Source organism: Ochotona princeps, chromosome 7 (assembly GCF_030435755.1).
Source record: "Ochotona princeps isolate mOchPri1 chromosome 7, mOchPri1.hap1, whole genome shotgun sequence".
Taxonomy (NCBI): domain Eukaryota; kingdom Metazoa; phylum Chordata; class Mammalia; order Lagomorpha; family Ochotonidae; genus Ochotona; species Ochotona princeps.
The window spans coordinates 72,329,220-72,341,333 of record NC_080838.1 but is presented as its reverse complement, the minus strand read 5'-3'; the positions used below and the strand labels follow the sequence as shown (position 1 = coordinate 72,341,333).

General features: G+C 39.0%; 1 protein-coding gene and 1 pseudogene across 1 annotated transcript in view; one reads left to right on the top strand and one right to left on the bottom strand.

The window, feature by feature from the left end:
• Positions 1–10,821, bottom strand: part of LOC101530130 (transmembrane protease serine 11E) — a 30,304-nt gene extending 19,483 nt beyond the window's left edge. The window contains exons 1-4 of the mRNA XM_004590889.2: positions 10,790–10,821; positions 7,082–7,206; positions 2,999–3,120; positions 339–406 (exon numbers count right to left, since the gene is read on the bottom strand). Coding sequence (XP_004590946.2) covers positions 339–406; positions 2,999–3,120; positions 7,082–7,206; positions 10,790–10,821 — 347 coding nt within the window. The remainder of the gene's footprint in view (positions 1–338; positions 407–2,998; positions 3,121–7,081; positions 7,207–10,789) is intronic.
• Positions 10,822–10,926: 105 nt separating this feature from the next.
• LOC101529880 (cytochrome c oxidase subunit NDUFA4-like) overlaps positions 10,927–12,114 on the top strand; it is a 56,756-nt pseudogene continuing 55,568 nt past the window's right edge.

The window sequence follows — 12,114 nt, the reverse complement described above, 5'->3', positions numbered from 1 at the left end:
TGAAGACAAGCCTTTTATGCTACACTGTTTTTCTCAGAATAATACTTCCTATTAAACATATTAAACTAAGAGATGCCAGGCAAGTACCTATCTGTGTTACTTTGAGTTTCCTAAAAACCAGTTTTATAGCACAGGTAGCAATTATCTTGTAAACACTTACCTTTGAATTTAGAGAATGAGTAAGGGACATTGTAACCCACAACTTACACATAACAGGTGCCAAATAAATGCTGTCATTACGTTGAATTACATCACATCCTTAACACTTGCACTGCTGACCAGATCAACAGCATCAGCTTTAAATTGAATTCAGAAGTGAGCATCTGAGATCCACCTACCTGTACTTGATAATGTGAGACTTGACAAAATCTCCCCTTAATGGAGATTTATAGAATGCATATTTCACCTGTTTGGAAAACATTTAAATAAGTCAGCAATAAAAATTTTCTGAAATTCTGGGTGTTAGTTCAAAACTAGGAAAAATTAATAACATATTTAAAGCATTGAAAATGTTTCTCAATGTTTCGAACTTGAGGAACTTGGAGGATTTGTTTGTTTTTCTGTTGGTATTCTACTCAGTGATTTCAATTGAACTCCACCTTAGGAATCATAGCAGCTAAGAAATCATAGCAGGGTCACACGTACCGCGTGCTGTGCTACACACTGACAGAGACCTACAAGAATGGACAGGCTTGCTCTTGGAAAAATGAAAGTGAGTGCTTGTTTCCTGAGAGAAGAACTCCTGCTACAGGCTGACGAAGGCAGTGAAACGGTTTTGTCCAGTGATAGTTCTGTCATGAACATGAGTGCATGGCAGCATCATACTTCCTAAGCCAGTGAAAATCTGTTAGGTAGCCGTGTGTAATGTGTACCCTCTTAGCACTTACAAGGCTCTTAGAGAGTCCCAAGTGAACTGAAATGCTTACCTTAACACATCTAGGAGATGGGCTCTCAGCAAATGAAAGAAAGGTATTTTGTGCAGATATTTCTTACTGCTAAAAATAAGAACTTGTGCCAACCTATTTCTTTTCTAATTAGAAGTTGAAGTAGGACAACATTGCCGATGTTTGCTACTTTCAGAGTGTGGCTGTTACCAAGCACAGCATGGCCAGACACTTTGAGCGCTTTGTCGCTCTCTGACATTTCCTTGAGTCCTCACTCTGTACCAAAGGACACAACAGCATAGGTGAGACAAAACAGCAGAGGATAAATGCTTTAAATAGTTCCATTTGAAGATTTTTAAATGAGACTCCATCTTTCCTAAGCAATTTTTAAAAATTATTATTAATGTCAAGGGTGTTTGAAGAAACCCTACCTATAGTCTTTGGAGTTTTGTCAGGCTGGATTCTACATAAAATACATTGGGAAATGATACAAAGAACATGAGAAAAAGTTGCATGTCTTTTCTTTTTTTTAAGTGACTTTTTCATTGTATTTCCTTTCCTTTATTTACACAGGCATTTTATCTTAAAGAGGAAATTACTTAAATTCCCTATATTCCATTTACACATATAAATGTAATCAGAATTTGACCCCTTCCTCAGTAAGGTGGCCAAATCTTTAGGCTTCTGGGATGAGAGGCAGTTTCCAGAGGATAGGGTGCATTTTTCTTCCTATTCTTATTCAGGATATTGAAATGGGAAGAAAATTTGAAAATTAATAAGATTTGTCTAATCGAATTTACCTTAATTTTCATATAAAGAATTCCTTCCAGATTGATGGCATAATATGCTAAATGCCATATCGGCAGTTAGGAGATGCTACTCCAGGTGGTACTGCACGGGCCCGGCGGCATGGCCTAGAGGCTAAAGTCCTCCAGGTGGTACTGCAAGCTGGTAGGAGATGATGCTGCGATAGGCATCCCAGGACCTGCTGCATGCTGTTTCCACATCATCCCACTAATTACCTCGTGAGCTATCAGAAACAGCCCAGTGTATTCTTGAAGTACATTTATAGTGGTGAGAACTCATTACTCAGGTTCTGCTCTTTTAGTTTTTACCATTCATTTTTCCAGTTGCTTAAATGTATGATACATCCCCTCACTGCAAATGTTGGTCTGTTAAGCACAGCGGTCAGTATCAAACAGCCTCCTACTGATTGGTGTGACAAAAACTGATCCCAGGTGAGGGACTTATTTAAAAACTGGACTGCTATTCAGTTACACGCCTGGGTAGTTTTAATATTGGCTATTCCTTTTGTACTCAGGCTCTCTTTCTTACAAAACATAGAACTCAATGATCATATTGTGGGCCACACTGACGTGGCAGAATTTCTGTGCTCTGCCTTTGAAGAACTCGGCACTTGTCAGGAAGGGTGAGTGGGAGGGACACAAATGAGGAAAGATCACTCGTTTCAGCCTTATCAGTACTATCTGTTTCATTTTATATTCCTTATGCTAAGTCACTTCTCATCTTGTAAAGAATAACCAGGATTAGTTGAATGAATAGTTTAGAAATTTAGAAACTAAAATAGTCGATATCTCCTATATCTCTTGTGGTCTAGGTTTTGGGCCAAATATTTATGTTTTAGGTTCTTGCCTCTTAACATGCAATGTAAGCACAACCACTGATTCATCTGACCCAAGTGGCAAAGTTTATTCAGAGGATAAGAACTACTCTTATATGTCGGCCATAGTTTATGGAGAGTGGACCAGAAGACAAAAGAGTAAGAGAGAGAGATTGCAGGAAGCAAGAGAGCAAGTGGGTAGGAGGCAAGCACCCAAGAGCCAAGAGCGCAAGTGAGCCAGCCCCTCCCGGTCATGGGCTTTTACCAGGGCTTGAGAGGGGAATGGTTATACAGTAACGCAACTACTGCTGCCGTCAGGTTCCAGGTGGGGACAGGTGAGCATCACTTGAGTCACAGATGGGTAGAAAGGATTACATAGATTGGTGAAGTGACCCTGGACTGACTGCATGAGACAATATTATATCTGTCTTACACATAATCTATAGCGACAACAAATGCCTCAGAAGTGATGGGGGGGGGGGGAAAGGCTTACCATTGATTCAATTCTCTGGCTCATTTCTGTGAAATTTTTAGAAGCCTCTTTGCCAAACTCACCATACACTTTGTCGCTCGTGAATGACAATGTGCTGTAGTAATTGTGGGTCATCCTGTGATCTATACAGAGACAAATTATCATAATTTATATAAGATGTGTGCAAAGCCGAGTCATTTCCCCATTTGTAAATGTTGGTAAACAGGATGGCAAGGTTCCATCCTAGGTCTCCAGCCTCATCCCATTTGTCAAGTTTCACCGCTGTCTCAGAATGAAAGGCAAGAGCATTCATCATCCTATGAGTACAAATGCTGTAATAAAGGTCTAGTGTTCCTGGAAGAGTGTATGACTATTCTGCAGGAGCTCCCAGCTGATTAGTCATGCACTATCCATTCGTTCCTGAACAAGCCACAAGAGACAGCAAGTCATGCCATCCAATGAGCATACAAGTGATGATGGATTCTGGAGCTTCCCAAGAGTGAATGCATGTTCATATTCCCAAAATAAATTACCCCAATTTAGCAAAGCACACATCAACTCTTATCACAGAGGCTTTTGTATAAGAAAGTTAGTTTTGGCTAAAGAGGAAAGAATTCATGGAACACTTTTAGGTGGCTTTCATTCCATTTATCTTCTACCACAGCCACAGTGGATGGCTTGTCTGCTCTCTCTGCACACAGTTTAAACAGCTCACATTTTTTGCCCGCTAAAGTGTTTTACTCTTCTGCCTACACATGCAGCAAGCACACAGCCCTCTACAGATTCATTTATTCAAAGATTATTAGCAATGTTGTTTGTTTTTGTTTTGTGTGGGACACTTCGCCAAGCCATAGGAATATATTGTGGTCAAGACAGTTGCACCTGGTTGTTAAAGGAAAATGGAATGTTTCTTATCCAGCCTCAGTCTCTTTCCTTTTCTCTCTCCCTTAAGCACAGAGGGAAAGGGAGCTAACATTGAGCCTGTTGTCTCAGAAACATTCACATGGCCCATTTAATAGAGAACAACAGAAACATTATCCACAATCTCGGATTGCAAGTCCAGAAATGTAAATAACTTGCTCAACCCCATAAGACATAGCCAAAGAAGAATTGATTTGCAAGCCAGTACCCAACTCTCAAAGCACAGACTTTTGTTTTGGTTTTGTTTGTTTGTTTTTGCATGCTTTTCCCTCTGCAAATGTGGGGGATGGGGAAGAAACCAATCATTGGAGATACATAAATCTTTTGCTCTATAAAAGCTATGGAACCAAAACAAAACAAACATATTGGTTAATTTCCAAAGGATTCTTGGCCATTGACATTTTGTAGGAAACAGCCAACTCTGACAAGGTCTGGGGAGGGGGTGATGATGCAGATAGGGGCGGGTGACAGACTGAGGACACTGATACTTCAGGATCTGGAGTCCTGGTAACCTACTGAGGGACTGAGAGATTTAGTCTTCCTGAATCCTTCATTACCTCTTTGCCTGAATGGGTTTCAACTTGACGGCCAAGGTGCTGAAAGCAGGCAGATCCCAATTGATATGTGTCGTTTCACATAAAGCTGCTAACTTATTGAAATATTTCTTAGTTACGCAAACAGCTTTTCTGTTGTATGTGCATTTTTATATCTGTCCCATGCTGAATTATATAGCTACAGCTATTGTTGTAGAATTCTGCTTCTCTAATGAGCAAATGATCCACCTGAGAACCCTGTTCAACTGCAAATTCTGATACTTAAGACCTAAATTTATACCTGTGATTCTACATTTCTTCTTTCGAAAAAAATTTTTTCAATTTTTTTTAATTTTAAGAGATTTGTTTATTTATTTGGAAGACAATGCAGCAAACAGAGACAGACAGATCTTCCAACCATTGGTCTACTTCCCAAATGGCCACAAGAGCCAGGACAGGGCCAGGTTTCCACCAGAAACCAGGAATTCCAGCTGAGTCTCCCATGTGATTGGCAGGGATCCAAGTGCTTAGGCCACATGCACTGTCTTCTCAGGTGAGTTTGCAGAGAGGCAGAACTGACCTGGGACAATTGGTGCTTAGATAAAGAATGCAAGTGATGGCTTAATCAACTGGGTCATAGCACCTACCATACATTTATTTATTTTTACTTTTATTTTTATTCGACAATCAAAGATACAGGGAGAGAAAGAGATTACACGCCATTGATTTACTCCCAGAAAGTTCACAATAGCCAGCTATGGGCCTGGTTGAAGCGAGTAGCCCAGAATTCCAGCAAGGCCTCCCACATGTGTCATTATTTGCTGCCTCCAAGGATGCATGTTGGAAAGAAGCTGGAATGGGAAGAGGAGCCAGGACTCAAACCAGGCACTCTGATAAGGAATGTTGGCATCTCAAGTGATGTTTTAAAAATGTGCCAATGTCCTGCTCCAAGATTCTGCATTTCTAACATGCTCCCAGGTGATGCCTGCATGCTGGGACCTAACCGCACAGGAAACATGGTGCAGAGTAATGTTTACAATAGTATTTGAGTCTCATCATTAAGTATGGACTTAGTATATTCAGGAGACAATTATAAAAGTAAAACAATGTTTTAGGATGTAGCACTGTGGTATTGTGGGTAAAGCCACTGCCTGCAACACCAGCATCACTTGTGGGCAATAGTTTGAGTCCTGACTGTTCCATTTATGATTCAGCTCCCTGCTAACAGCTTCGAAAAAGCAGCAGAAGATGCTCCAAGTGTCTGTGCTCTTGCAGCCCCACGGGAGACCCAGCTGAAGCTCCAGGTTCTGGTTCCAGCCTTCAGCCTGGCCCAACCCTGGCCATTGTAGCCTTTTGGGGAGTAAAGCAGTGGAGGGAGGATTTCTCTTTTCCTCACCCTCCCTCCCTTGGTCATTCTTTCAAATACACAAATAAATCTTTAAAAGATAAATAAGTAAATGAAATATTGAAAATGTCCAAAAAGAGGTCATAATAACTTTAAATGTGGTAATAACATTTTTTTAAATTTTGGCAATTTTTTGTAATCAAAATCATACACCAAATAAATATATCTCCAATATATAATGCAAATACTCAAAATTTTAAGACCTGCATGTGGATACAGTCTACCAAGCAAAAAATTATATATATTTACACACATATATACAATTTATATATGTGTGTATATATATATACACATATATATGTATATATATATATATACAAAAAACCTACTTGGGTTTTAAAACTGCTCAGAAACAATTCATTTCACTGTAGAAACTGAGATTAGTGAAAGAAGGTGGCCAGGTTTATAGATCACTCTCTTCAGAGGAAAGCAACTTTAACAGGTCCGCAATTAAATTAGAATCAAGTGATTAACGTCAACAATTACTGGGCCTTGAACATCAAAGCATCATCTAGGCACATGGGGAAAAATTAAACTCTCATGTCATAGTTGAGTCAACTAATTAAAACTCGAGGCAGAGTTGAAGGTTGTTCAGAAGGGTGGTTATACGCTGGAAGGACAGTTCCAATGTGCCCTTGAGAGCTTTCTAATGACATAGCAACCAGCAGTTCCTCCGGCATGGAGGGATCTGATAACTGGAGAGTGATTGCCTTATAATTAAGCTTCTCAGCATGCCCTAGCCTCTTTAACCAGCACAATATATCTAAACATGAGACTTCAAACAATAGAAATAGGCTCTCACTCAACAACATGCCACTACCAGCATTTTCCAGGTTAACAGTCCAGAATTTGGCCTATTTTCATAAGCCCTTAATTGAGTAACAGATGTATTGGCATATGTTTAAAAGTCGGAATGATTTTAAATCAAGGTAACTTTAAACAGCTCAAGAGAACTGGATTCTAGCTAGCTTGCAATCTCCACCCAGTTTTCATACTTAATTACCCGTTTTTAATGAATATGAAAACAAACAAGGTATTCCCAGGAGGAAGTGTCATTATATAAAAGATAGGAGATTCTTCCTTAGCTTATGAGGATAAAATGGGAAATAAAGCAGGTAAAGTTTTTGTGCCAGCTATGCAAGTGAGTCATAGCCAACAATCAACAAGCCTGAGGCAAATCAAAACAGGAAGATGCAAGGAAACATGCGGGTTAAATCACATGATGCCAGAGCTGCTCATACTCACTGTATCTCACATAATGAACTGTGACACCGATGCACACTGCCAGAACGATCAGGGATAGAAAGGTGATGAGGCCAATAACCCAGGGCTCCGGGCAGGCTCTTTTCCTGGCCTTCACTGCAGCTGGCCTAAGGAAGAAAGAGATGGATTTTATCAGAGGGCACACTGCACCTTCCCCTTGGCACAGCAGGTACTTCTGGGAATAAAGGACAGAGTCAGTAATGTCCTGTCTTCACATCCTATTCCAGCTGCTGAATCCAGTTCTGCCTTTGGTTGCCTATCCCTAGGCAAGTAGTTTGTGCTGCAATTTCCTCACCCATTACATGAAGATGACAATAACAGTACTGAGCTCACAGGATTATGGTGAGGATTAAAAGGACCACGTGCAAAGCACCTAAAATAATGGCTTGCATGTAGGAAACCAATTCTTGATAGAAGCCAATTCTTGATGATTTGGCTATGTGTAACATACAGAAGTAAGCACTGTACAAGCTAAAAAAGATGTTCGAAGCCTGTTTCTAGAACTACAGAATATTTAGTAAAATACTTATTGATTGATTGATTGATTTACTTGCTTACTTACTTACTTATCAGAGAGGGAGAGAGAGAGACAGCGCCCTTTCATTGCCCCATCCCCCAATGGGCCTGGGCCAGGCTGAAACTGCAAATCAAAAACTTAATCCTGATATCTCACATGAGTGGCTGGAACTCAACTAATTAAGACATCACTTGCTTTCCCACAGGCTCTGCATTAGAAGGAAGCTCAGGTCAAAAGCACCGACTACAGGCACTGACTGCAATTTGGGACGTGGGTGCCTTAACTCTCATGTTAATAGGTAGGTCAATACCCACCCCTAACACTCTAGTATATTAAATAACCTCTGAAATGTATTGAAACTTCAACTAAATCAGGTTCCAGATAGATTTAATTCTAACTTCTAACTTCTGATTTATTTCCAAACCAAATTTTGAGTAAGAGATTATTAATTTTGCTCAGAAGAACTTGTGTTTCTGAGCAAATCTTACGTTAAGGTTCACTGATGCTACCGGAACTCCCAAATGCATGAGATTGCCTTAATTCTCTCTCATTTGTCCTGTTTCTAAAACATATGTTAATGAAAAAAAATGCTCGATCATACTGTTGTACTCTTCCTGGTTTTAAATAGATGGTAAGCAAACACTTAAGTCAGAGTTGGCTAACGAGTTGAGTATGACCTTTTTATATTTGTAAATTTCTTAATTTATTTATCAGGAAGGTAAAATGTGCCTCTGGCCTTCCACTTCCCAGAGCACTACCTGTGTGATCCGTGAAGTCTAGGGTGAAATATGGTCTTATCCTGGCGGAACACCAGGTGTTGAATCACAAGTGGATTTTACACGTGACGTGAACTTTCTGCTTTCTTTGCTTACTTGCTTGCCTCCTTCATTTCTTTCATGGAAATTTTAGATTTGTTTTTGTTGTTATTATTTATTGATTGATGTTTGGTTGTTTACTTTTTAATAGAATGATTGTAGTTCATAGATACAATTCTGATCTTTGGATGATTTTTTCCCTTTCTCCCTTCTTTTCTTTCCTTTCCTATTTTTCCTTTTTTTTAAAAAAAAAATTTCCTCTTCTTTTAATTTAGTTTTAAAGAGAAAATATTTTGAGTTTACATTACCAGCCCTTCCTTTACCAGCTCTGGAACTTGGACAAATCACTTAAAGGCGAGTTAATTTTCTAATAAAAGTTGTAGCTTTGCAGTAATGCATGGGATGCTTGTTCTGTCTAAATAATGAAACTGTGGCTGTGAAAGTTGTTGTAAACTGCGAAACGTTTCACAATGAATGAACTTTTGCTTACGAAAATCCAGAGAACTGCATTTCCTAGTGACACAGCAACAGGAAGTAATGATGTTTCCATGTTGATTGGTGCCACAACATCACTGCATCCTGGTTCTCCAGCCCACAGTATGGAGACATTGCTATGTGAGTCACAGGCAGCTTCCTCATCACAGGGATGTACCCAGGCTGAAGGCTCTGGGATGCGGCAGAAGGCTCCAGGGATTCTGTGACGCCTCCTCCTTTGTTTCATGGCCTTCCCACAGGGGCTGTAGCTAAGGAAACCTCATCTCCACCCTCCCCCTTCATTTTTTCCAGTTCTCTTTTGAGTGAGATTCCAAACACCTATTCCTAGAATGGCAATTTCTGTGATATAAAAACACTTTTCTACAAGAAATATATATTTTTTCTGTGCCATTGTGCCCAAAGAAACCCCTAAAACTGAAACAAATTCGCCTCTGAATGCTTGCTGTTCATCTGTTGCAGAAAAAAGAGATGCATGTAGCAGACGTAAGCAAAAATGTGTGGGACCACAGGGAGGGAGGGACATCACCTAATGTCAAAGTATGCCAGGTGGAGACTGTGAATGTGTGCTGGTAGGAGACATGATTCAATTTTCATTAGCATTTTATTGCTCTGTAGAATTGTAAAATATAACAAGTTCCATATGTTCTACAATAATTTTTATGTTCTAATTTTTTAAATTATTTTATGATACAGCTCCACAAGCTCCAGGACTTCCCCTTTACCCTCTCCAATTCCCTTCTCGCCTACTGATCTCCCCCATATTATTATAGTAGTATAGCCCTTCATAAACAGTCCCAAGTCCATCATTCTTCTCTTTGAGTTTATCCTGATGTTGTAGGTATAGGCAATGTTAGAGAGAAGGTGCTTGGTTTTCTTTTTTATTTCTGCAGCAACACTTGGTCATTCAACAGCATGTAATTTGACTTCATGTTGTTGCAAACTTACTACTTTTCCTTCTATTGTTGATTTTGCTTTATGGCTTTTCATCTAACAGGATTTATAGTAATTTTAATAGGGACTATCATATCCAAATATGAAGATATAATACAGTATGCATCTCTACTTCCAAATCAAAGATGGACTCACAATGAAACTGTTAGATATATCTTGACAATAGGATGATGAACTCTCTATAATAAATTTTAATCATGACAGAAACCTAAGCAATGTGGTCATGAAATTTGAGAGTTACAAGTAGATCAGTAACACTTTTTATATAAATAGCAGCACCCTATATGTGTGTGCATAGCAAAATATGCAGAAAGAAAAATGCTAAGTGGAATAAGAAATAAAAGAAAATCCAAAGAGTTTGTTTCTATATTCTGCCATCAATTCAATCATTGTAAGTCGGATACTATCAGACTCAATTTGCTTTCTTTTCTTCATGTGAAAAACAAAAATGATTTCAAACCCATCCTAACCTGATGAGCAATGTGAAGATAAAAATAATTAAAATTAAAAAGTTTGGTACTGTGAGCTCCCAGGTATACAATCATTGTATAAAAACAGAGATGTTTGTTATTATCATCATTATTTTAATGATTAATTATAATGATAATAACAACATTGCTGAGATGGTTGTCATTCAAAGTATTATATCCTCCTTTCCCAGTCTAGAGGACATTGCTCTTTAAACAGATTCAGTTTCTCTTGTTTTCCAGGTTTACTGAGGCATAATTTATCCTATTTCTTAAATTTTTTATTAGCAAATGATTCAATACTGAATTGCTCCAAATTGCATGTGGTCAGGAAGTGTGCTCAAAAAATTAGTGAAATGGAAGGATAAATGCATTTTACCTGTCACCAGACACTTGCATAATTATCTCCCTCCTACACTTCAATAATTGCACAACCATTCCTTACCTGCTAGAACTTATCTGAATGTCCTTGGCCATATTCACCTTCACACAAACTTGTAGGATTCTAGTGGACTCTGTTATATCCAACTCTTTTTTTAATATAGCTTTTTTTTCTTATCTTACAGAGATGTGTAACTAGTCATGAATCAGGTAAATATGACAGTCAATGTATGGGAGCTTTTGTTTAACCTCAGATCCCCAGAAGACAAGTAATATATTCAGACTTGTATTGTTATTATTGCTTTTTCAAAGTTTATTGCGTATTTGAAATAGAATGGCAGAGACAGATTTTCTATCCACTGGTTCATGCCCAAAATGTCCTCCACAGCTAAAACCATGAGTTGGTTCTCAGGACCGTCACATGGGTAGCAGGAACCAAAGTACCTGAGCCATTCCTTGCTGTTTGAAGTGGTGGGAGAAAATACAAAGCTGAATCAGAACCGTGGGCGGGTCTTTATTCCACGCACTGCGATGTGAGAAGTGGATTCTCAAGTGGCAGCTTAATTTGCTGTGCCACAGCATTCATCCCTCATTATTACTTCCTAATGAGTATTTTTGGAAAAGTACTAAGACTGTTAAGCAATAGCAATAAAAAGGCAGGTGAAACTCATGGCAACTACTGGGAAATGATAAGTCAAGGCTTGGTTTTAAAAAAAATAAAGTGTGTTGAAGCATAATTTTGCTGAACTTGGCAGATTTTAGGATCGTCTAAACTGGCACTGATGGTGTTAGGGAACCAATCATCTCTTCATGCTCTGGTCTCACCCTCATGGCAACTCATACTGAGTGAGTCTCCAGCCCCTGCCCCTGACCTTGTTTTGGTAATTCTCACCTAAATGTGTTCCATACTTGATGGCAGGTTTCTATTCTGCCTCTCCAGTGTTTGAATCTTGCTGTGTTACCATAAGCTATCGCTCACAAAGCGAAACAGACAATGGCTTGAATGACTAAACCTCAAGTTCACCTGCTTTAGCCTGGCATTTCTCTGCTTCCCCTGGGATGCTCTGCTTTTGCTAATGTTACTGCCTACATGGAATAATTTAAAAATCTGTTTTTTGCTTGTACCATGGAAGCCTTGTGTACTTACAAGTTATTTCACAAACTCCCTTACTGAACTCACATACTCATCCCTGAATCTCACAGAGAAACATAGATTTGAACTCTTTGGGTATCAGCCTGGGTGATATTTCACTTTATATTTTTTACCACATGCTCAGGAAATGCTCAAAGAAGGAATTAAATTAAAATTTAAAAGCCAAATTGAGTAGCCCATTCGCCAAGAGCACAATATGTATTTCATCTTTCTCAATGTCCTTGGAGTTCACATTA